The sequence below is a fragment of the Harpia harpyja genome, chromosome 4 (genome assembly GCF_026419915.1).
Source record: "Harpia harpyja isolate bHarHar1 chromosome 4, bHarHar1 primary haplotype, whole genome shotgun sequence".
Classification (NCBI taxonomy): domain Eukaryota; kingdom Metazoa; phylum Chordata; class Aves; order Accipitriformes; family Accipitridae; genus Harpia; species Harpia harpyja.
The window spans coordinates 64595611-64621694 of NC_068943.1; the positions used below are offsets into that span (position 1 = coordinate 64595611).

General features: G+C 39.9%; 1 protein-coding gene across 9 annotated transcripts in view; it reads right to left on the minus strand.

Moving 5' to 3' along the window:
- Window positions 1-26084, minus strand: part of MAP7 (microtubule associated protein 7) — a 127173-nt gene that overhangs the window by 6239 nt on the left and 94850 nt on the right. For 5 of the 9 annotated variants that reach the window (XM_052784461.1, XM_052784457.1, XM_052784465.1 and 2 more), the window contains 10 exons: window positions 21417-21530; window positions 17858-18006; window positions 15055-15170; window positions 14368-14648; window positions 10537-10720; window positions 8477-8672; window positions 6844-6945; window positions 6505-6555; window positions 6358-6415; window positions 5218-5356 (listed from right to left, as the gene is read on the minus strand). In XM_052784461.1, coding sequence (XP_052640421.1) covers window positions 5218-5356; window positions 6358-6415; window positions 6505-6555; window positions 6844-6945; window positions 8477-8672; window positions 10537-10720; window positions 14368-14648; window positions 15055-15170; window positions 17858-18006; window positions 21417-21530 — 1390 coding nt within the window. The remainder of the gene's footprint in view (window positions 1-5217; window positions 5357-6357; window positions 6416-6504; window positions 6556-6843; window positions 6946-8476; window positions 8673-10536; window positions 10721-14367; window positions 14649-15054; window positions 15171-17857; window positions 18007-21416; window positions 21531-26084) is intronic. The other 4 variants (XM_052784459.1, XM_052784467.1, XM_052784463.1 and 1 more) reach the window with 2 other exon arrangements.

Sequence of the window (26084 nt, forward strand, 5' to 3'; positions counted from 1 at the left end):
GATTTCCTGGTACTTACCTTTTTTCCTTTGCACTCTCTCCCCAGGTGACTGCTACAGGCCATTAAAGCAAAGAACACACAAAAGTAATGGATTTTTGACCTGCTACAGCTGCTCTTACTGTCTTATGTTACATTCTTAGCGATGTCTCAGTGTCCAATGCAACACCGGAGATAGCCTTTTCAGACATACTATATTGCAGAAAGAACTGGATAATTTTGGCATTCTAAGATATGCTTAAGTGTGCTTGTAGCAAGACACCTACGTAATAAATAAAAAAAAAAAAGAAAAAAAGTTGCCCGAGTTGTTCAGAGTGCATTTCCAAATGTAACAGTCTTGCAAGCATCTGAAGGACAGCTTCATGGCAGCTAAAAAGCATCTGTGCAGCTTCACATTTTGATCTGGACACATCAATATTGACAAGACAGACTGGAGGAAGTTGAGAGAAGAGCAGCTAATTTAATTAAAGGAACTGGAACATCCAAAAAGTGAAAAACTACTGAAAATTACATCTGATTTAGATAATTTTAGTCAAAGCTCTGCGTAAACATAATCTATATTTAAAGAGAGTAAAGAAGAAAGAAAGAAGGCCAGAACTTAGTATGTCTGTTTCTGATCATCCATGGGAAATCAACACCAAATAAGAAAAAAATAAAATAAAATACTGATCTGTACACCTTTGGAAAGTGCCAAAATATTTCCACAGCTGCTATTCCTGATCTGAAGGACAATGTCAGTTGCCTCATTTATTTACATGATTTTAGCAGAGGTGTCACAGGGAGACATTAACAGCAAAACAGACCCCAGACTTCTGGATGATTTAAATAAAGCAGTGTTTATTTTTAATCTGCTGAGACAGCAGCACTGAAGTCAGCCAGCAATGAGGAGCTGGAGGCCTACAGATGAAGAGCTGGAGGCCTAAAAATGAGGAGCTGGAGGTCTAAAAAAGGAAAGGTAGTGCTGTCCTGGTTTCAGCTGGGACAGTTAATTGTCTTCCTAGTAGCTGGTACAGTGCAATGTTTTGAGTTCGGTATAAGAAGAATGTTGATAACACACTGATGTTTTCAGTTGTTGCTAAGTAATGTTTAGTCTAAAGTCAAGGATTTTTCAGCTTCTCATGCCCAGCCAGGAAGAAGGCTGGAGGGGCACAAGAAGTTGGCACAGGACACAGCCAGGGCACCTGACCCAAACTGGCCAACGGGCTATTCCATACCATGGGACGTCCCATCTAGTATAGGAACTGGGGAGCGGGGCGGGGGGGAATTGCCGCTGGGGGACTAACTGGCCCGTGGTGAGCAATTGCATTGTGCATCATTTGTATATTCCAGTCCTTTTATTATTACTGTTGTCATTAGTGTTATCATTATCATTAGTAGTTTCTTCTTTTCTGTTCTATTAAAGCGTTCTTATGTCAACCCACGAGTTTTACTTCTTTTCCCGATTTTCTCCCCCATCCCACTGGGTGGGGGGGAGTGAGTGAGCGGCTGCGTGGTGTTTAGTTGCTGGCTGGGGTTAAACCACGACATGCTACAGCAAATTTCAAGTGGGCTATCCCACAGACTGAGCAATGAACACTGCGTAAGAATTTGAACCCAGTAACATTCTTTTCCAGGACAAGATATTGAGGCAGCACCGCATCTGTGTATTTCTAAAGACTGGTTATTTAATCTACCCAGACCCAGGTCCCTTTATACAGGACAGAGACACACAGATGAGGTGAACTGCTCCCACTGAGGCCCATTGCAAGCATTTATAGAAAGCAGCACAGAAAAAAAATGGAATTACAGGATAAGTATCATAAGGAAAATACTTACAACATAAACCACTGCACTGAAATAACTTTCTGAGAGGTAGCAGACAGGATCTAATTTAGGCAAAGAATTAGAAAGTGGAAAACAAACAAAAATCTGCAAGTGGGAGATGGATTAGGCAGCTGTACTGGTTATCCACCTCCAACTTCTATCATTGTGCCTCTTCCAGGACTCTACTGCTCAGTAAAGGAAGAAAAAATTAGAATCTTGAAAAAAACATGTTGGAATCTTTTATAATTTACAAAAAATTTGAAAATACTTCAACATTATATCTTATTTTCACATGACTGTTTAAAATTCATTTTTCCATTTATTGGAAAAAAAAAAAACCAAACCAAACCCCAGAATCTAGCCAGAAGTTAAAATGCCATTAATAATATTGTAGTATCTGTGAACTACCAGTTTTCTTGGTAATTCTAGATACTTTACTATCTAACTGGAAAAATTTCCATGGTATGCTCCATTTAAAAAAAATATTTAGTGTTGTCCTTTCTATTGTACTACACCTGGATGAGAAATGTCTTCATTTAAGTTCAATTGTGAGTCTTCTCACCACAGACTTACAGGTCAGATAAGGTCATTCCCTGCCCCACCCCCCAATAATAATTCACTGTTCTTTATTAACATTCGAGCATTAAGTTGCTTAACCAAATTTACTTGTGGAAAAGACACTCGGGGCAAGCATAGGTGGCAAAATAGAACCGTTGCAGCACCACTTAAAACTACATACCACAAAAATCATGTTCATGTTCAGACACGTCATTTTAACTCGGACAACTATGTAAAAAGAAATTGTTTCTATGAACTGAGAATTCACGTAAGATCTGTTTGAAAAAACTTGAGTGCTGACATGGTAAACCAGCTCAATTCCCAAGCAAATATATCTGGGTTTTTTTTTCATGATGCAAAGTGAAGAAGCTTTAAGCCTAAGGAAAATTGATTAACGTTCATTTGCTTAAACACACAGGAGTAAGCATACCAATAAAAATTTTGAGAAACTATTAGGTGGGGTAGGTGATGGCACCAATCTATCACCTGCAATAAACGTTTATTAATAAAACTAAGAATTGTTGACAATAGATATACAGCAAACAATGCAGCAGATCACAGCATTTTCATTAGGGTTTATGAAGATCAATTGTCTTGAAAAGCTAATGAAGTTCCAGTACAAGATCTGCACTGCTGATCAAAAGCAGCAACAGAGAATGGTGAAGTATTGAAATCAATTGCCTTCACTCTGCCAGAATTCTTTTAATTTTTCTCAGTTGCGCTATACTCACGACCATGGAAGCAAGCATGCTATTTCCAACTGAATCCCAGCCACAGAGCTGACACAGGGTGGACGACATGATGGGGAGGAATAGGGATGAAGGTTCAGCACAGTAAGCAGTCAGGCAACTTCCTATTATGCCTCAGAGTAGAACACCTTATCTTCACACAAACCTGTAGTAGCTTTCCAAGTCAGCCTCCTTCAACACTACTGGTGCAAGGGACAGAGCACCTGCATTGTCTGGGGAGTGACCTCAGCTACAGGTATTCTGACCCCAAATACAGCCATTCTGGGTTTGGTCACTGAACACTGACCGCCAGTTCTGTTCAAAGACACGCACACATTCAGGCTAGACCCCAGTGCTGTACAAAATAGACCCACCAACACTTAAACTTCTGTCCTAGACCCAGTGAAACTTCCCACACTTCCTACACTGTAGTAGGAGAATGAGACTGACTTTTGCTCTAGGCCTGAAGAAGACTTCTCTCTTTCACTCTCTTCTCTTGCCCATACAAGAACATGCCACAAGTCTGCCAGGCAAAGTCTTTTTAAGTTCTGGTCAGAAATCTGAGCTATCTTGCCCTTAAAACACGCTCAAGCCTTTTCCAGACAAAAGCCAAATCTTTCTTGGGGCTGGAGTGAGGTGCTCACACAAGAGACCATCTCCACCCTGTTACCCTGTTGCTGTTGTGTGTGCTATACTATCAGGTGTACCCAGATGCCAGACAACCACAGCACATGAGATGCAGTAGCAGTGGTGTTGGCACCTGTGGTTCTACCACGTGATAAAAATCTGTGCTGCTATCTATTCCTTACAACAGTTTTTCAGGCTGCCTGGGCTAAGCTTACACCAGGATGCTACCAAGAGCTTCAGCCTTTGCCCTCCCAGTGAGTGTGGATGTACCTCTGAAGTAGAGGGTCCCTCCACATCCCAACCTGGCATACCAGTTTCCCCTTCCACAGCCTTATACACACTTCCTACTTTTGTTGCTATTCTTCAGTCTCATTTATTCATTCTTCACCTCAGCCGTTCGGAGGTTCCTTCCACATAATGCTACAGGACAGCATTCATTAGCATGGCACATTTTATATTACAAACATCAAGGTGCATATAAGGCTGGGAGTGATTAACATTTAATAGCTGCCCGAGACAATTATGAGGCAGCTCTGTGCAGCTCATCCAATGCAGTTCAGTGCTCAGTGTCACTGACAGAACTTCTCTCAGCAGGAGCATCCTTGTCAGCATGACAGCAGGCTAAGATCCCCCAGGCATATGGAAGGACCAAGTGAGGGCAAATTCCCCCTTCAATTAGTGCCAATCACTCCCTGAAGCATACCGCCCATTACAGGCTGCGTGATGGCTTCCCACATCCAAGTTTTCCATGCATATTCTGGCACTAACTGCATAAAATATGAAAGGACTAAGGGATTATTTGGCTTTCTGCATTACTAAAATTGAAATAACTGACAGCTCATGCTTATGTAACAGATTTCACTTGGCTCAACACTGAGGTTTCAAGCATTTCAGTGATTTCTCAAAGTCTGAGTGAGACTTGCTTCATGGCTACAGAGTGCTCCCAATGTTAAATATCTGCCTCCCCAAATTCTCCTTACAGATGACAGAGGGTTTTTGTTAAAATGCAAAGCCAAATGAGTAGTTTTGTATTTCACATTAGGGACTTTTGCTTAGTAAGCAAAACTTGCTAATACTTCAAGCAGTTCAGAAATCAAAACATCTAGGCTGAAAGCACTGTGTTCATTATTCCAATCACAAAACTAGCACTGCATATCCAGAGTGGTTTTTATGAAGCTTAATTTATGAAAAGGAACAGAAAAAATTGGCCCTTTCCACTAAGTTTCAATTTATGTAATAATTGCTAGCAAACAACACGTTCCAAACACTGCAAAGAATGTGCTGTATTTTTACAAAATTGGTCCCTATCAGTTGGCAAAAATGGGCTACTGCTAAGTGAAAGATGATAATGTTATTTTCTGAACACAGGAAAATATAAACAGAACACAAGGCGGATTGAACAGCTGTCTCTTATTTAGTTTATGAACACATGGATCTGAAAATAATTTATTACTCTAGTAACCCTCATCCTCTAAACACCCTCCAATACTTAGCAGTGTTGTTACCTGTCCATATTTACTGGGGGTTGATGTGAAACAATCACGCGCGAGCAGGTGACGGGTTTCCCGTTGTGCGGAGATTGCATTGCATGCTGAAGCTGAGGTCCTCCTGCAGGTTCCAAGGGAGATGCAGGACTGGTTATGACTAGAGAGAGAAAACAGGTTTTCATAAAACCAAACAACATCATCTACCTGCAGATTAGGATGAAACGTTTCCTACAAAAGACAGCACAGCCAAGGCAAGCTACAGTTTTAAAAAATGGAGTTCCCAACACCCCTCCTTTCCCCACCCCACCTCCTTTGTCAAGTTTTTGGGCACACAAGCCTTGTTTCAGGTCCAAAGTAAATGCCAGAGATTTCAAAGCTATAGCTTTACGGACAAGAATAAACGTTTTACAATGATATACACAATTCCAACACATAAGCCAGTGGTCAAAATAGGCTGATATCTGACAGAATATTATGCTGGCACTTTTCAAGCAGCAATAGAAAATGGAATAGGAGAGCACTGGGATATCATCAGTTCCATACACTGCTATTTCTTGGTTCCTGTTTTGATTTCTGACTGTAACCCAAAAGGAAATCAAGAGGAAAAAATCTCCATGGGAAGGATACTTCTTTCAACAAGTACCAAATCCTACTATAAAATGCTGTAGAGAGCAACATAAAATTAGAATATCCTTGTGTCTCATCCAAAAACAATATGATAGATGTTACTGGCCTGCTTCAGGATGTTCTTTTAAAGTACAACTACAGCCTTCTGCATTGTGTTTGCAGTCACACTAATTCACATAGAGCTCAGTAAAAGGAAGCAATTGTACCCCACCCATACTAGCATCTGTTATGATAATCACAAGGACAATTTAGTATTTGTTTCTTTTCACTGTATAAATAATTAAACTTGGTAAGCAACTCCCTCTCATTAAACACCAATGTGACTAAGTTGCTAAACCAGCTAACTCATTTAGTAATGGCTAGCTAACTACCTATATGGAAACACTAAATAATGTTTGCTAAGACTTCAGTTATACTCCTCTCATAGTTTTCTTTACTGCAATTAGTGTACCAAGTTTCAGAATTTTATCTCATTGTGCTTAGCAGGCATTTATTCACCTGTTTTGCTCAGGGCACAGTTAAACACAATACCTGCTTCTCCAGTAATATCTGCCTTTGATATATGTCCATTTTGCTGGTCATTGGGTTTCTACAAAGGAAGCACAGTTTTGTAAATTAAAAATGTCACTGAAGAAATGAAGCATGCCCAATATTTACATATTAAGTAGCAGCACTGACCTTATCTACCGCTTCTACACGCCTAGTTCTCTTCATGATCTCCTCAAGCCTCTACAATGAAATGTAAAGGGGTTAAATAATGTTTGCTGGCATTAATTTAAAAATATCTCTCCCAAACCACAACTGCTTGTCATTTATCAGTTGCATCTGTTTATTGTAAAAAGATGAATTATTTATTACTGTTGGCAATAGTCCTTTCACTTTCACGTCAGGCTACACAGATGAGGACCACAGCTTTTCTGAGGGCATATTTATATCATAGATAACTTTCTACAGCTGAGGTGGAAGCAAAGTGCTAAGGCAAAACAAATTACGGTTTCTCTGCATGTACTGAGTTACCTTCTTCCTTTCCAAGCGCTCTTGCTCTTCTCTTTGGAAATGCTTTTCACGTTCTAATCGAATCCGCTCTGCCTCTTCCCGCAGGCGAGCTTCCTCTTCTTTCTGCATTGATGGTAAAAGAAAAAGAAGTGAGAAATAATTTACTGTTTAAGGACAGATTTACACCGATATCTGCTTAACTATGCATATCTACAACACCCTGAAAAGACACTTTTGGGGTTTACAAGTCACCAACAATATTTTCAGACCGAATTGCACATTTCTTGATTAATCTCCATGTTTTGCATAGCATTAAGAGATGCGTAACTAAACAATAGACATCATATTTGGTTCTGTGCCTCTTCTGGGGCATGTGCATGAAAGCACACCAGATGACAAATAAGAAATACATTTCCTAACCTTCAGCATTAAAACAGCAGCCAGGAAAGTATTAAAGAGATTCACGTTTTGAGTGGTGGATGTTTTTGAGAGTCAAACAAAAGCAGTAGAACGTTTTATTTGGCCAACAGAGTCATCACTTAATGAGACCAAGGACAAACAGCCACAGGTACATTTGTACAAGCTTTCCATTCCTGCTCTTTTAATTAAATATAAGATTTGTTTGGAATATACTGTAGAGAGGCCTTGCTCCCCAACAGAGACAGTGCTGTATGACGGAACTGCTACAACAGTTCATTCGTTACACCTGTAACATCAAAAAAAAAAACTTGGCCATGTGCTATCTCTGAGTGCTAAACTGGGGATGTACCTCAGTTTAGCATTTCAAAGAAAGCAGCGTACATCTTCTGAAAAAGAAAATTGCAATTTCTAAGCTGTATTCACTAATACAATTCTTGAAACATTTATTTCGGAAGCATACATTTAATTATATACCAGAAGAAAAAAACCTAACATCTATAAGGCAGATTGAAGTGCTGAATTTTGGGGGCAAGAAAGCGCATGCAAAAAGTAAAAGCACATGTGAGAAGAGAAGAATCCTATCCAGAATGCTTACCACAGCCTCTCCTGAAGTTGGTAAACCAACATTATGCCCATCAAAAATGACAGCACTTGAAAAATTGTATTTTGATTTATTTACTGTTATGTCTTTTGAGTAGCTGCTCTGATTTCAGGAGGACTGCACCAGGTGAAGGTTCTCCTTGGCTTGATTAAAGTGATCAAAACATACCCCTTCCCACTAGCCCCACAAAAAAGTAATATTGGTCATAGGATTAGAACTCAGCAGTGCTGTCTCCAACACTCTAAATAGTTATTTTGGCATCTAGACTTTCTATAACTGTGACGACAAAGAGCTCTCTGGTATAATACCATTCATTAAAACCCCCCAATACAACTCTTATTGATTTTTTCATCTTGATTTATCAGGAACAGGAAAAGATTTGTTCTAAATAAATAAATTCTACAGGGAAAAAACCAGAACAAAACTCAACTCCCTCCCACATGTTTTTGTCAAGAAGATATATCCTTACTCTTTGAACCACTCTATGGTATGAACTCTGCCCCAACCATATTCACTTTATATATAGCACTTAAATTTTAGATATCCCTCTAATCTAGGTGCTGCATAAGAGTGTTGCTTCATCCACTTCATTGCCAACTCAACTGGCACAGAAATTCCAGGAGGGGAGCATACTTGTTTCTGAACGCGCTCCAGCTCTTCTTTCTCTTTCTGTTCTCTCTCTTCTGCCTGTCGGCGCAGCCGTTCTTCCTTTTCCTGCTCCTCCTCTGCTTCCTTTCGTTTTTTTTCTGCTTCCTGTCTGCGAGCTTCTTCCTCTTCTCGGCGAGCTCTTTCTTCAGCTATCCTCTGTGACAGCTCCTCCTTCTTTTGCCTGCAATCATGAAACAAGCATAAGAAAAATAAGAAAAAAAAAAAGGAGGGGAAAAACCCAAATCACCAGATTCCTGACCCAAAACACCAGCACTGCAGAACAGCTGGATAATGGTTGCACTGCTGTCTCATTCAGAAGTTGCCTGTTCTGCTTCCAGCAGGGGCCAAAGGTGAAGCTCTATGGAACATAAAAATCTTTGCAAGGTAATACCAGTAATTCTCCAGCATATGCCTGGCTTTCACTGATCTATGACTCGTGTACTTTCTGAATCAGAAACAGTATCATTGACTTTAATACATCTTGCAAAACACTTCTTTCTGTAATTTCATTTAATCATACTTTGAAATAGTATACATTTTTGGCACCCATCGTATCTTGTGGCAATGACTCCTGAATTTAAAAAAAGTATCTAATTCTGCTGATCTTTGAACGTTATCTCCTAACCTCACTTAATGCCCCCTCATCCTTGTATTATGGGAGTGAATAACTTTCCCCCTTCACCTTTGATGTTACCCAAATTATTCAGGACTTTGTAGCTTATCATATCCCCACTCAGAAGTAGAGGGCAGATGGTCTTCCCAGCTGAAGAATCCTCACCTGTTTAGTAGATTTTCATATGGGAGCTGTTCTATACTTGTGATCATCCTTGATGTCTGTCTGCACTTATTTTCCTAGTTTTACTGATTTTACTGTCTCAAAAATGTAAAACTCAACATTCAAGACATGGATTCACCTTGGATAGTTCAGAATGACATTTTCATTTTGTTCTCCTTTTCTAGTAACTCGAAACAGTTCATTTATTTCATTGACCATGACTCACCTGATACTTTCATATACTCAACTCCAAACAAGATCTCTTCCCTCAGAAATAATTAGCGCAGAGACCACCACCACCACATGAGTTAAGTTAGGGTTATTTCCTTATACGCATTCCTTCATGCTTAGCAGTATTGCAATTCAGCTTCCATTTTTTATCTCAGCAATATAAGATATGTCTGAAACTCTTCACAACTGCTTTATCTCACTGAATACCAGCATTATCTCACTGGCCACAATGCCTTTCAAGTTCATTTATGAAGGCACTGCACAGAGACTGAAAACTCCTTTCACTGTGAAAGCTGATTATTCTTTACCTTTTGTTTTCAATCTTTCAGTCTTAGTATTTATTCACCATATTAGTCTTACGCCACAGAGGCTTCTTTTCTTTACAACCCTTTTTGAGAGGCACCATCTCGTGAGCCTTTTAGAAAGCCAGGCTATTTTAACTGGCTCTGCCTTGTTCCTATGTTCAGCAATGTTGTTGAAGAACTCCAACAAATTCCAGAGGCATGGCATCCCTCTAAAAAGGTGCTCAACTTGTGTTATAGCCACAGTCATAAGTATCCAGATGGGCTACTCATTTGCTAGTAGGAAAATGAGACACAACATCAATTACCTTCCAAAACCGTTGAGAGTCTTGATTTTAAATGAAAAAACAAAGAGTTTTGTCACAGCTGTTGGACACCTAAACACCACCCATAGTAGAGATCTTGCAATTCAAAGTAAGACATTGTGCCAGTCACAAAGTTGAAAGCTGTGCAGTTCTCTAGCTGGAATAAACAAGTATAGCTTTGTAAATCTCTGAGGAAGCAATGAACCACTACAGCAAGGATCTGCTCTCTCCTCCTGTCCTATTTTAAAGCACTATTTGGGATAAGTTTTAACCTTACAGATCTGCTTAGGTATATATTGCACCTACGAAAAACCCCAACAGGAAAATTCGTTTTTCAGGGAGGAACTCGTGCCTCCTGCACTTCAGTACTGTGCTTCATATATCACAATATAACAACAGAATATACACAAGAAGCTGCTAGGAGGCTATCACCTTTCAAGCTCTTCTCTCTCCTTCCTTTCTTGCTCCTCCCGTTCCCGCTGCTCACGGGCAAGGCGCCTCTTCTCAGTCAGCAGCCTTGTTGCTTCTTCAGGGTCAGTCGTACCCGCAGAGGTCTTTGTGGGGGCTGGGGGCGGAGAAAGAGCTGGTGGAGCAGTAGGTAGGGATGGGCTGGCTACTGAAACAGATGGGAAGGAAAACTAGTTTGTACAGACACAGTAAGCCAAGATGGCACTCTCTTGAAAGGAACAGAAACTAGTTTCAAATACTCTGGAAAATATTTTCAAGCTTACGTAGTTTTAGAAATGATTCAGAGGAGGAGGAAATTTCTAGATGCTAGGGGTTCATATTCCTTAAGGGAAGTTTTGTTTTTACAGGATATGTGAAAGCAGCTGCAGTTGAAAGGTTAAGCCAACTTTTCTGTCAGAAGAATAAATAGTGACAGGTGCTCAACAGGAGTTATGCTGACTCAGCAAGTCCCTACCATCACATTTCTTAAGTTTGCCCAGTGCCATTCAGAAAGCAGAAATGAAACATTGCGATACTATATTTTCTTCTGTCTGATAGTCTACATCTGAAGAGCAGAGCCAGACTTTTTGGTGATAGGCCAGTCACTTCTGGTGAGTTGGTGATCTCAAACATCAACTGACTGAAGTGATCTGCAATAAGGGTAGGACACAAACTATCATCAAGTTTGCAGTTACTCCAAACCTGAGGCAACTCGTGGGACCAGAACGCAGCTTCTGAACAAGCTTTGCCACTATTGGTGAACTATGGCTTGTGTTCAAATCTTAATAGTGTCTTCATATAAATTCTTTATCCAGGACCAGCTTTGGCCACTTGGTAGGGAAGGTGTTACAGGTTTTTCTCAAGTAAAACACTTGTTCACATTTCTTTAAGTTTGCCTGGCATTCTCTAGCATAGGTACAGAGCACCTCAACTGTGCTTTTCCTCTAGAGGCCAGGGACCGTGACCAACACACAAGCTAACTGAAGGAAGCATTCCCAGGGCAATCACATCCAGTAACACAGACAAACACGGGTAGGGAAGACTTTGAACTGTCAGTGGAATCAGATTCTGATCCTGGGAAGATACATGTAAAATAAATCATCAGAAACAGCCAGGAGATGATTTTAAATCTACATTTCTAACTACCCTTTGGGATGTTACAGCATTTTCCTCACCTCACTAACAACTTCCAAGAGGGGTTTCCTCCCCAATTCCCCCCTCCTACACCTCATCATGTATACAAACACAAATTCAGCTGCTTTCTTTGTGCTGAATGCTCACATCTGCTGACACCTCTGCTCTTTTCCTCTGTCAAGTAAAAACTATGCAAGTGTTTCTATAACTGCCTCAGGGCTTTCACCTTGAATTCAAGTAATACATGTACACCAGTAATTTAAAGAGTGCCAGGGCCTGTTCTCTAGTCCTGAGGTGAGCTGGCACAGTTTAGCCTCAGCCAGAGCACTATTCTCTCACGTTACCAAAACAGGTATTCAGTCCACCCCTAGGAAACAGTCCAGGCCTGGGCTAACCTCCAAGATGTAGCTGTGAACTCAGAAAATTCTGGGATGATCAAATATAAAAAGCTAAGTAATTTGATCACTCTAAAGCTTGGGAGCCCTTTAGAGCTATGCTCTTAGTAGCCTTGGGGACAGAAGGTTTGAAAATGTGGGGCTGCAATTACAACCTAGACCAGAAACATAACCGAAAGCCTCTAGTAATAGTTAAACAGTATAAATGACAGAGCTCCTGCACCTCAGCCCTTTTTAATTTACTAACATGGACCAAGGCAGGGCTGTCACTCCTGAAGAGAGCACAGCTTTGTGCTGCTTGGGGCTCACTTCTTGCCTCAGGTGCTGAAGCTGGCAGCATAACAAGTAGCCTGTTTGATGCGCACCTGCCCTGCTGTCAGAAAAGATGACAACAGATTGCACAGGCACACCCAAAATACCTTTAAAACTTCATTGGTATTAGTAAAGTCATGTGAGTTTTGCCTGCAAAAGCTCGAACAGCTCCATCAGTGACCATTACCTGTTGACCTCCTGGCTCCTGTGACTACAGAGCTAGCAGGTAGCTGAGCCAGACAGGTTAAAGGCCAGTGCAGTTAACTGGCAGAAATCGGCTATGTTCGCCTGCAACACAGACCTAGGAGAATCAGCAATGTCCCTCTAGCCCCAAATGCTGCACTTGCCCCTCTCTAGATTCCTGCATTCAACCAGTGGCCCTGTTTTGGCCACTGGTCTTCCATCTGCAGTACAAAGCCTGTCCTCTAACCTCACATGTAAAATGCTTAGCCTAAGGTCTCAATCTTTGGTCCCAACTACCACTTCCTCTGGCTTTGGCAAAAGACATCCAATTTGAAGTGCTGCTCACCACTTGGACTATAGTATCCTTCTCTTTGGCCCCTCTCCGCTACCTGTTTCTTTGCTGTGAATACAAACTACTTCACTTTTGAATATCTTTATCACACATAACCTGTTTCGATACTAAGTGACCTTGTCACATACTCAATATTGACTGACTCTGCAAAGAAGTCGAGCCTCTCTTCCTCCTGAGCTAAACAGCCAAACAAGCCTGACGATGTTTCTCTGGTCTGCACCTTGTACCTCGGAACTACAACTTGTAAACATTTGTAAAGTCTTCTCAGTGGTGTCCCTGAAATTCTTTTAAAAGGAAGCTTTCTCCTTAAAAGGAAGCAGGCAAAAGGTTATCAGAAGAGTAGTGAAAACCCATGCTAACATGGCAATTATCTCATATCTTCTTTACATGCCCATGGCCAACAGATGCGTCCATTTATTGCTGTAAATCTCTAGCTTTTCATGGGGTTGCACCTTGTGTGGTAGGACCTGGGTATCAGACTGGAACTACTGTAACAAAACTTAATAGAACAAAAGAAATCAATTCACATCAGCTTGTCTCGCAGAAGAACAACCCCCAACTAAACATCTTGCAGTTAAAAGCAAGATTATTAATACTTAAAACTGTTTTCTGAAGGACAATCACAGGGGAATCTATGAATTTTAAGTTCAGAATCCTAAGCAGCCTATCCTGGTAATCCCAGTGGTCACAATGGCCATTCTATCCCATCTGCGAAACAGACAGTTTATGCCATATTTACAATAGACTAAAGCGTCTGCTAGAACAAACCTACATTTTTCATTTTCAGATTTACCTTTTGCCCTTCCTACATTTTATGATCATTATCTTATTTTGCATGTACATCCTTTTCTGCCTTGCTGCTTTTCAGGGTTGGTGTGGTTTGGTGCGAGGGTTTTTTGTTTGTTTGTTGGGTAATTTTTTTTTTTTTTTAAATAACTCATTTTGCCTGAAAAATTCTGCCTTTACTCTTCTCCTTGGTTCTCCTCTGCATTCCACTTTATCCTGCTAATATCTCCCATGATGTGGTACTCTTGCAATATTATAGGTAAGATGGTAGTGTTATCAGCACAACTGTACTGAGTGTCTAGCAGAGCTGGACATTCGCACTGCTCACACTACCTTATGTGGTAGCTTACTGTACCATTAGTCTTCAGATCATTATTATTCTACTTCAACAGTTTGAAAAGAAGCTGTGAGAAGAGGGCTGTGAAGCCACACTGTGCAAGACAGGTCTGCATGTTGCTTTGACTGTTACAGACAGGAGGGCTTCAACCTGTTTACACTTTCCTCATAACGAACATACATCTGCAAAAACATTTTAAGAATTTAGATTAACATTTGATAGAAAACTACTGAAAGCTATGTTGTTTCAGAGAAAGGGAGGGAAGAACATAAGAGACTCTCAGACATTCCTTAACCTAAAGGAGGGTCTCTCCTTACCTTGAGTGAGATCTGCCTGGACAGCAAGCTCTTCCCGACTTGCAGATTCTCCAGCACCTACTGAAGTTCCTTTACTCTCTTCTGTCCTCTCCTCATTGGCCTTTTCAGCCTCCTTTTCTGGTCTTTTCTTCTCACTCTCTGGTTTGACCTCTTTTTTGACTGGCCGGATGTTGCCAGGAGAAGGAGGACGTGCCTGAGTAGAGGGAACTTTGGAGGAACCAGGTGGGGAAGTTATCTGCTTGGGTGTGCCAGGCAAAAAAGGCAAAGACTTTGATGCATGCCTGTGTAACCAAAGAGTGACAATCACTATCAAACATGCTCTGCTAGACACCACTTACATATCACTTCTACAACTACAATAGCTAAAATTAAAACAACTTCTCTATTTCTCTGCTATCAAGCAGGACTGCTGGAGCAACTGATTAGCTTTCATGCAAAATGCTTGTCTTCGCAGCTCTCCAGATATGTGAGCATTGAGCCCAGCCAAGAGGGAAGAAACTGGGTATCTTCCTCCTCCTTCCCCTTCCTCAAAGCAGTAGTAATATTTTTCTAAGAGCAGGACTGTCTTTCCTTTGTTGCAGAGAGAAAACATCTACATCACGAAATAAGTTTGCACTTTTTCACATTTAATAGAACAATCAGAGCTGCCTATAGCTTAACCTCCGGCTAAGCATGTACTTGGCTTACCAAACTGGAGAGGGAGCTGGTGATCTAGCTTTGGGGTTGGAAGAAAAATGACCTCCTTTAAAGCTAGCTGAGAAGCTGGATGACAAATGGTCTCTCTCCTTTTCTTTTTTGTCAGTCTACGATTCAGCAAACAAAAAGACAAAGTCAAGCCAAAGTTCACACGGCTAAAGAAAGCAAAGCAAGCTCAGTTAAGGATGAGGGGTTGGGGGGCTTAGAAAAAGCAGTGCTGAGTCAGTAGTTTCTACAGCCTGTTTAACAAGTTCATTAATATAGCCCCTGTAATCTGACACCATCTTTGTCCGTAAATATGCATATGACAACAAGAATCCTTATTCATGTTCTCTACTATCCTAAGCCGTAGTAGTGGGCTAATTTGCAGAGGCTCATTTTTACACAGGCAAAAAATTACCTTTTAAGGTTTGATCTTTGCCAATTGCCACAGAGTACCTTCCACTACTCCCCATAAACCCAGGATTTCATTTGAAGAAAGAGCAAAACACTCCCCCCAACTCCCCTAGGCTCACACTTAGACACAGTTCCTACATAGCACAAGCTTTTTGCTTTCATGCTTGTACGTGAACGCCACAGATGTCCTCAAAGCCCTCACACACAGTACAACAGTTACCCTATTCTTTTTTTCTTGGATGCTTTCACAGCACATACTTTTTTTGCCATTGATTCTTATACATCATAGCAATTTCCTCTTTTTCCTTCTTTATTTCTCATGCTAGGATTTTATTTTAAAAAATATTTCTGTTATAGCTCCGGTTTGTATTAATAGAACTATTGGTTTAAAGAAATAAATCAGAATTTAGACACTTATATACTTCATTTAACTATAGATGAAAAACTTCAGGGTTTTGGAATAATGAGCTCAGACTCTGGGAGTCTGAAGAAAGGCAATAACGGAGAGTACACTGAGCTGCAACTCAGCGAACGTGGTGCAGAGGGGCTGCTACTCATCACCTTGGCTGGGGCTTAAGCACAATCCCTGCAGCATGTGTACCACACTGCTTTAGAACCACACTAGCTGAGAGCTCTGCAATGCTCATCTCCTGAACTGAAAACCAGGTTAACAACTGGAAAAGAAAGACTGAAAACAACTTCATGAATGCATAAATCCTTGGTTTATCTTCATAAATCCAAGAGGGTTTTTTTAGTAATTATGGTTAATATTTGTTGTTTTAAATTGTCCAAAACATAACTTAATATGTAGCAACAGGTGGTCTCAGTCCTGAAGTCATTACTCAAGCCAGCTCTTTGGCAGTTTAATTTATCAGATATCTACTGATTAATATGATAATCAGCTGAGTTATTAAAGCATACAGATCCAGAGTAAATGCATTCCAATGAACAAGAATTTTGGCTCACTAAGCAATAATCTATATTGGATCTACTTTATTAGTCTTGAAAACAGAACATCAGAAAATTTTTCTTAATGAAGTAAAAACTCAATTCCTACAAAAGTTTACAGAAGAATAAAAGATTCTCCACACCATACAGGCTACTGAAAACAGGTCTTAACTCAGTCATTTTGTATTAACAACATTTTAAAATTGCCTCCTCTACCAAAATGTACCAACGTTTCTTCTTTTTAATTAAAAAAAAAACCCAAACCCCCAAACAAACCAAACAAACCAAAACCCAAACCACTTGCAATGAGAAAGACCCAAGAGGTGTTAAACTGATAGCCCCTGAGATTGCAACACACTATGCGCACACTATGAGATTTTTCTGCAGATAGATCCCGGTGCTGTACCTTAACTTAAACTTCAGTATACTACCATCTGCCTGAAAGATTAAGTATGAGCTATGATGCACGAGACTTTCATTAACACTGCTTCCAACAAGGATGTCAGTAGCAGCACTGCCTCTTGACATTTTGCCCATCAAGCCAAATGAAAATGCAAACACCTCTGACACAATCATTTGCAGAGATGACTCCACTCTTCTCACACTCTAAACAAACTCAGGCTGTAGAGTACAAGGAAAAATATAACTGCTCTAATTCAGCAAATGATACCTGAACTGGAGCCGACTGTATCCCGTTGGCTTGGAGCACAGTCAACATGAATTCAGTCTGCCTGTATCATACTGTTCTGATTTTCCCTGAAAGCTCAGATCAGTCACAGTAGTGCTACCAAATCATTCAGAATGAACAGGTGATCTGTGGGAAGCCTCGCTTACAAACCATGCTCCTAAACCAACCCTTTCCTTCTCAACAAGGAAGAGTTTACTAGCATGGTCTCCTAAGAAAGTAAAGCTGAAGTGACAGTGCTCTGTATGCTTATGTATATAGACATGTGTGAGTGCATGCCTTCCCCCCTCTTTATCCCAGATACCCAGCTGAATTTGCTAGAGGCCTCAGAAGATACAAAATTCTACAGGCTTTGTGAAAACAGGTTGCTGGGAAAAACAGATTCACCACTGAGGGAAAAGCTGCAACACCAGCTTGGGCCTTAAAATTCAGCAAAGAATCCACATGAGAAAAGGGCACACACACTGTGACTGCCTCTTTACCTCATGAGAGCAAAAGCATCCACTCTGCAAACATGGGTGTTTGGAAAACGGGTGTTTTTCCGCATGGATTCTTAGGTGCGTAATCAGGCCAGGTCACCACATTACGTGGTATGTTTCACTTAAAATCCAGCCAACTATGAAACAAATTGGAGGGGGTGGGGACAGCGCAAAGGGGAGGATCAGACTTAGTCAGGCATTCTTGCAACTGTTCCTGTCCTAACAAGCAATGCAATCAGGTGGTCATGGCATGAGACACTAGTTTACATACAACTGGCATGCTTACCCCTGCAAGATGCGTTGCTCTCCTACGTCCAACAGCATCAGTAGAGGCATAAAGTTTTGCTTGGTCTCCTGGATTCCTACAGTTCATGGCCTTGTAGGACAGAGGACTGATGGGGCTGCAAGATGCTGAACGGGGACAAATGGGGATAACTACGGTGTTGGTTGGTTTTGTTATTTATTAATTTTAATTACAGAGCAGCATTGGAGAATTGACAGAGGAAAGCCAGCAGGAACAGAAACAACCGAGAAAGACAGAAGAGAAAGAAGGTATTAATACACAGAGGAATGACTAATTCTCAAGTCAGAACCATCATTTGATACATTAGCTTGGCCACATGTATAGTAATGATACAATTTCAATACGCATTCATGTACTTTTCCATTTGTAAACTAATAATTTCTTTTACATAAATTAAGAAATATGCCACATAACTGGGTAATAGAAAGTAACAATATTTTTCTCTTAAGTTTTTATACAACTGGTGGTTCTGAAAAAGCAGTGGACGCAATGACTAGTCTGACTGATTAGCTTAGTACATGCATTGACGTGAGTTTCGATTACATTTGGAATAGAAAACAATCAAACTAAAATCAGAATGCCTATTAATTGGTCTTAGAAGTGGAGGAAAATAAAAGGAGACATACACACAAAGATCAAAACACATTAACAATACAAAACTGTTTCACCTAGGAAATCAATGAAATTTCTGTCTACAATTTTTAGCAAGTATTGTGTTTTTAAAAGTCCCTCTTCAGGAATATTTGAAGCCCATCCATTTAAGAACTTTTAATATTTCTTGATAATGGTAGAATAACAGCTGACTCAAACACATTCTCGACAGCAAACTATTTTACACATTACAAAAAGCAGGCTAACAACAACAAATCAACTTGGAAATTAATATTTGTTTGAGTAACCAGGATGGCAGTTTTTGTTGGTTTGCACACAAAGACTGTTACCAAAAGATCTCCTGCCAAAGGCAGATTGTCAGATATATGGTGTTCTGATTACACATTCAAAAAGAATTTTAACACTGCAAAACTTATCATGGAGAACTTCTTGCAGCAAAGTATTCCTGGACTTTCTCTTGATTTAACTGAAGGAGAAGACTGGGGAAAACTATGTTATTACTGCGGAGTTTTATTTGTCTGCTCCTATTTGTCTTTCCTGGTCATTTAATATAATCTTAGCATAATTATTATTCAGGATGTTACCTGATGGAAAAGTAGAGCTTCTATATGGTATCTTCCCTATCTTTTCTTTTCTTTTCTTTTTTTAAAGTAAAAGAGAATTACATCCTCAGTTTCCTTGGTAAAAAACCCCAACATTTCTTGCCTGTAGATCCCTCTCTGAGCACACTTGAAAGAATGCAGTTCCACATACAATTAATTCTTCCAGTCTTACAACAGTACAGCTGCTGTTACAGGAAAAGCTCATAGACATAACAGTACTAACGCTGCAAATTCTCCTGCACTGAGAGATTAACATTATGAATAAAGAGAGTCTCATGTAAGTGTTACAGCAACAGCACTCATGCTTACATTATCATTTATAGGGATTTATGCTTAATGAGGTATTATGACTGACTTAAAAAATAAACAAATAAAAATTGAGAAACAAGAAAACAGGGGCTGTTTTTGTTTTTGTTTGGTTGAGTGTATCCAAACCAGATAGGAAGCCATGGCACAACTTATGTTTTAAACAGCTTACAATTTGTGTGGTTCCCACCCTCTATGAATCAATTCTCTTGCTGCATGGCAATTATCTGAAGTTACCATCAAGGATGACATCATAAGTATTAAAAGACAAGCAGTTCATTTTCATTTGCAAAGTTGCCAAACAATGCTTTAGGAAGCACTCCCAGTGAATCCTGTACCAACAGGATTACATCTATTCAGAGGAGCTTTTGGAGAGTTATTTAAAAAACATTTTGGTTTTGGAGGGTTATTTAAAAAGATCCAGACATACTCTTATGCTGGATGTCCCTAATAGCTCACTTAAAATTTAAGGGCATGAATCCATATTTAATTCGATTTTGATTTTTTACATTGTAATTTATATTTACAGCCAAAGGGCAGGGTAATTTTCTAGGGAATAATGACAGGCTGGGATGAGCTGAATGCTCAGAGCACAGCTGTGAGCCATTACCACCACCTGATCATTAATCTCCAGGAAGTGTCCTGCATGAAGGGACTGCAGTTATCGCTCCTAGAGAATAATACCTGGAAAACAATGAGCAGATGGATTATTCTTCTGGGTGGTACAGTTCCAGTTAACATAGGGAAAGCATTTCAGGGAATTACCTCAGACTGATGACTGATAAATCAGTCATTCCTGCTATTTGCAATCCTTCTCAATATTCCACTCAGTTTAGAGCTTATTGTGCAGTACAAACAATAGCAGTCACAAAAAAATCTTCACGCCTGCTCCAGTAGAGTAACCACTTACAAAATTAAGACACTGCTTTCTCAACTATTCCCTAACGACAAGCTGAATTTCCAATATCATGCCTGGTAGATGACACTAAGTATTCATTTTACAAACTGTTGTTTGTGAAGAGTGAAAAAGGATTCTGTACTTGTTAATTCCACTGTTTGTAAAATATCATCCACATTTTCGCTCCTACAGCACTACCCCTGTGGAAATGCACTGCAGCCTAATTAGTTATAAGAGTTCTTAAGTGAAAGCTTTTTAAAATCTTTTAATCTTAGCAGATCTCTATTCCTTCTTACCTTGTACGTCCTTTTATTAGAATTAAAATCCTGTCCATATCAGACAGGAAAAGACCTGCCTAGACTTAAACATTCAGCATGTGCAGCAATATACTATTGCAATGGTAAAGTCCGCAGTGCATGATCATAAAGCATCCCATGATAAAAGAAGAGGCAGCTGTCACCTGCCTAAAATACATGATAAGCAAATATGTCCTGGTTGTCCTTAGACTACAGTTTTGCCTGAGCTTTAAGTTACGACCTAGCAATATTTTCACATTTCTGCAGGTTAATTTTCCCCTCAGTAAGTACATCAGAGAGTTGTTCTGGGGTTGGCAGAGAACTTTACTATTATCATAACCTCACTAAACCTGCACATTTAACTTTATATGTATTAAATCCACTGCAACCAGGGCCCATCTTTCTACAAGTCTAACTTCTTCCACGTGGGAAGTGCCCCGGTAGAGAGTGAAACTGTTCTTTGCAGCAAGCAGCTCACAGCCTTAGCAGTGGGTGTGCTGAATCAGCTTTCTACAACATTGTGCGCATTTCCTTAAACGGCCACAGACAGCGTGACATTGTTGTCCTGCGTGCGTTGTATTCATTTATTGCACCAATAAAGAGGCAAAAGAAATTAAGAAAGAGGTCGTGGGAGAAAGAGAAAGAGGCATAGCAAACAACTGTACAAACAAGCTTTCATGCGGTCACACGATGTAATTGTGGACATTCAAGCTCATTCTGGGATGCTACCGTACACTCGTAATTAGATCAATAACTTCACAACATCCCACAGGGAATCTGGAAAAATAAGTGGCTGAGACACAAAGCCTCTGTTCTTATAGGTTTACCTGCATCTCCAGACAATGCAGCTGTGCTTTTACTTCGGGCCAGGAATGAGTGAGTGGGCGTCAGGAGCCTGCTAACGATGCTGCTCTCCCATGGACTAAGCTGTAGACGCCGAGCTGAATGTACACCATACAAGCAAGATGTTAGATCAAACGCTTCACAAATAACTACATGTTGCAGAAGTATTAGTATTATCTCCTCACTACTACCATGAAAATCTTGAAACTGTTCTTCAGAGATCAAAAGCATACAATCATTCAGTGTTTCTTACTCCATTTTAGTAGAGGAATTCGTAAAGGAACACATATATCTGAACATTTAATTTGTGTTACTGCCTGTGGCATTATGGCAAATTTATCAAACTAATACTGATATTTTACACATATGCCACATTCTCTATTAGGGATGACAGGGTAACTTCTGTACTAGGAGAGCCATTGCCACTCCTAAATATAGACTTTGACAGAGACGTTTGTGTCCCAAACTCTTTCTACACATAAGGTATATAGTCTTCTAGTTACAAAAAAGAGCAATTACTACAACACCTTCCAAAGTCTGCCAGCCTCAATAGAAGAAACAAAGAAGGTTGCTTACTGCTATACAGAGAATTGTGGCACAGAGAGGTTTTATCAAAGCATCGCAAAAGGATACAATGCACCTCAAATGCAGATACCAAGCTCAGCAGCTACAGTTGTCTCAGTAGTATGTGAAGTCACAGAATACGGTAAATACATTTGACTATTAATTCTGTCAAAAAATCCTGCTAATGGCAATTTTCAATTTAGAACAGTAACAAGAGCCAACGTTTTGCATTGTTAGTCTATTTTGAAAACACACCTGGCTGCAATCACTTCCCTGCCTTGCTTTTCCCAATATTGCCTAATGCAAATTTAGCTTGTCAATATATTCATTTTGCCTTGTAAAATTTCTTTACTTTTTTTAAAAATACTATTTAAACATTGATCATGGTGAAGCAGTAACCAATAGAGCCCTACAAGTTATTTTTTATATTGAACTAGATCTTTGATACTCTGATGCAACAGATTGTATTATAATGAGCATCACAAAACAAAACATTCAACTAGTTCCCATAGTAGTTCATTATAATAAGCTTACACCATAGCAATAATCTTGATGTTGCAAGTGAAATCAGGTCTTCTTACATCTCAGCATTCATTGGCCTTAGTTTGGTGTTTACGACAACAAGACTGCAGCTTGAATTTATGAGGCTTAGTCTCTAAAACATTCATTGAAGTGACTGGCTGTAATAAACTTGAGAGTAATTTGCATTTTTAAAGGTAGAGATCCATCACTTTTAATAGCCATAAACTCTGAATCTGTCTTTAATCTACTCCATGCTGAGCCCCATGAAAAGAGGGGCTGATCTCAATCTCATCCTATGAAAATATAATTGCCTAATCCGCCCTCAGTGCTGTTTTTCACTTCTCAAATTGCTCCCCTAAATTCTGCTAACTCAATAAGGGGCATTACTATAGAAATATAGGACTCTCAAACACAGCAGGCTCTGTGGATAAGTATCCTTACACAATATGCTACTGCCAGAGCTCTTTGTGATTAATGGTTCCATTCAGCATTGGTACATATTATACCGAGACACAAAATACCCTACAGAGACCTCCATTACAGCAGACACATTATCATTAAGCTTGTAATTTAACAATGAAGAAAAATCACAGAACTACCATTAAGCTGGATGCAATAATGGTAAAATCTTTGCTTCCTTTTTTCTTCAGGCACCATGCTCAGTATGATCACTGTTTAAAGCTACTGTTGCAAGACAACATTCTGCTTTGTGGTCTCAGGTTTTACTAGGTGAGGCTCACAGGCATGAGTATGGACGAGTCTAGAGAAACTCTTCTACTGTAGTTTAACACAAAGATCATGCAACTTCAGAAAGCAGTCCCTGAAATTTTAGGCAAATAAATCAGCACTGTGTATACTATCAATTTCTTGGTGTTTATCTGTACAACTACATAAGTAGTAGTAAAGTAAATGTCACAATGTAATATGGCCCTGTGAGCCAGCCACAGACCTTACATGTGAGGCCCCAGACATGAAGTAGTCTAAAGAGGACACAGCTAAGAGACTGATGACTTAGAACACTAAATTGTGATGTCACACCTATCCCATGTCACTTGCTCTAAGGGTGAGCATGATTTAATTCTCTTTTCTCTTTGCCCCTAACACAGGGGAGCTTATATCCACATCACCTACTGGAAGCAATCGTGTGCCCACAGCATCTAACTAACAGCACTGAGCCAGCAGATATGCACCAACAGTGAGCTTAGAGAGACCAACAAAAACTCTCTTCTCCGTATAAGCAACAGGCCTGATTCAGAGGTGTCAAAATAGTTTTAGCCAGGAGCTTCAAGTGAAGTCTCCCTAAATCTCCAAAATGGGTTTAGATCAGAGTTCTTAAATACACTTTGGCTTTGTGGGTCAAGGTCATCACATACTGAATTTTCCAAATGCACATCTCCCTGAAAGCATGATATCTTACACTTCCAATACATATTCAAACCGTTATTAGCATCACCATTAAGCTAGAACAGCTAAATAAACTTTTGCCCACTGAGTTCCAAGTACAAGAGTATTAACACCTATATACATCAAACAACTTATCTTTGGTGTCCAATTCACACTGAAGCAAACTGAATACAAAACAAAGAGCATCCCAAAATAATATCAACTTTAAGACAATGAGGTCAGGTTTTTTTCTTGCTCTTTTTGTTTTTAATGCCTTAGGGTGATGTTTTCAAGATTTAGTCCTTCAAACCATCTGACAGACAAGGCGAAACATTATTTTTTGTTCTCATGCTGTGTTAGGCTATCACCTGTAGGGCTGTTTGCTCCTTGTTTCCACACAGGAAGCAGTTACTGGTGCAAGCAAGTACCCCTACCTCCAGCTACAAGCAGGTTAGTTTAAACAGATTAAAAGGTCTTTATAGCCTAACTTGCAACTGAACAACACACAAAGTCCCAGGGAGCTGGCAACAGTGCATTGATTACAATCATCTGTATTTGTCTTCAGGATATACAAACTGAGCATTGGAAAGCTGTCTTAGCAGCAGCAGAATAAATTGTAAGTAAGCAAACAGCAGCATCTGATTAGTTCTAGGAACAGATGGAAGGCAGGGATTTAACAGGCCTCCTGATGAGCACCACAAAGGAAACTCTCACTAGTAACAGCAGTGGTTGCTCATACAGAGCCACAAACGTGGTGAGGAGTAGATGGGGAAAAACTACTCTATGCCTAGATTCTCTTTCAACAGGAAACAATACTGGAGTCCCTGAACTTCTATAAAGGTGGCAAACAAAGGTGATGCAGTGATCAAGACCGTCACCTGTTTGAAGAAAAAGCACTGCAGAGAGGAGAAGGAACACAACTATGGTGCAAGTTTTGCTTTTCAAAACTAAGGAAGTGTGTAACTCATACCTCATCTCAAGTATTATCCACTCGCTAAGCTTTCCGTAAAGAAAACGATTACCAAAGTTTATTGGTCAATGACAGCTTTCTCCACTTGAATATGTGTGTTCATGTTTTGTTATACTTTCAACTACTCAGACCTGTACCACTAACATAAAAGCATAATGAGAAGCCTGTTCTAGCTACCCAATTGTAAAATTGTGATAAAGGGCTATATAGCAATACTATACTTCAAAAGGAATTAACCAGTCTTTTAGGCAATTAGTTAATGAAAACTTTCATCTTTTGCTGGGCCAAAATCAAACAGTCTTGCCCTTCGAATGGTAAAAAGGGGCTGCTTAACAGAAGACACATTCTTGATGACAGCTATAAGCCACTTAGGGTAAGCTTATCATCTTCATCTCCAGCTCGCCGTTTTGCAGGTAGGAGTATGAATTACAGACAAAGTATGACTGGGTGCCTTCTGGAAGGTGAAATGGGGAGCAGGCAGTTAGAACCTTCCTTTAAGCATTTGCCTGAAGGTGTTGAGGCCACTGGAGAGACCAGCAGCACTTCTCCAGATACATGCTCAACTAGATTTAGGTCTATGACTTTGCACAAGAAAGAGGGCATTTATAGCGTTTGGATTTGCTTTCTGTCTTGGAGTGTGCGAAAGACATAAGAGACTTCTGAAGAGTTCTGTGCTGTTTTAATGAAAATGCCAAGCAAAGAATGCCTCAACATTTAAAGTTTTTGACATATGGCCATCACCTCCATATTCCTTCCCTTTCCCCACTGCTAGACTCCCTATTATTCAGTCTAACTTCTCCTGAATTTGAAATGGATGGCAGAAACTATAATACAATGAGTTACAGTCCATAAGAGACTATCCTTCATATTTAATGCCTGCTGCTGTTCCCTGAAAACAAAACTGACTGGATTTCAACATTTAGAGCAAAAAATTATTGCTGTTTTGGAATAAATTATTTCCTAATATAACGCTGTATTTTTCGCAAGTTACCAGACTCTACAACTAGGTTAACCCACTAGGATTAACATGGCTCATCAAATCAACCAGATACACACGTACAAGCATGCACATAAAACATGGCATTTCGTTAAGACACACAAATAATGACATGTACCAATCAGTTTTGCAACACAACCAAAATTCCATTCTAAAAATTGTTTTTGAAAACATGCAATTTCTAGATTTCTAGATTGAAATGGGACAGAACTTCTC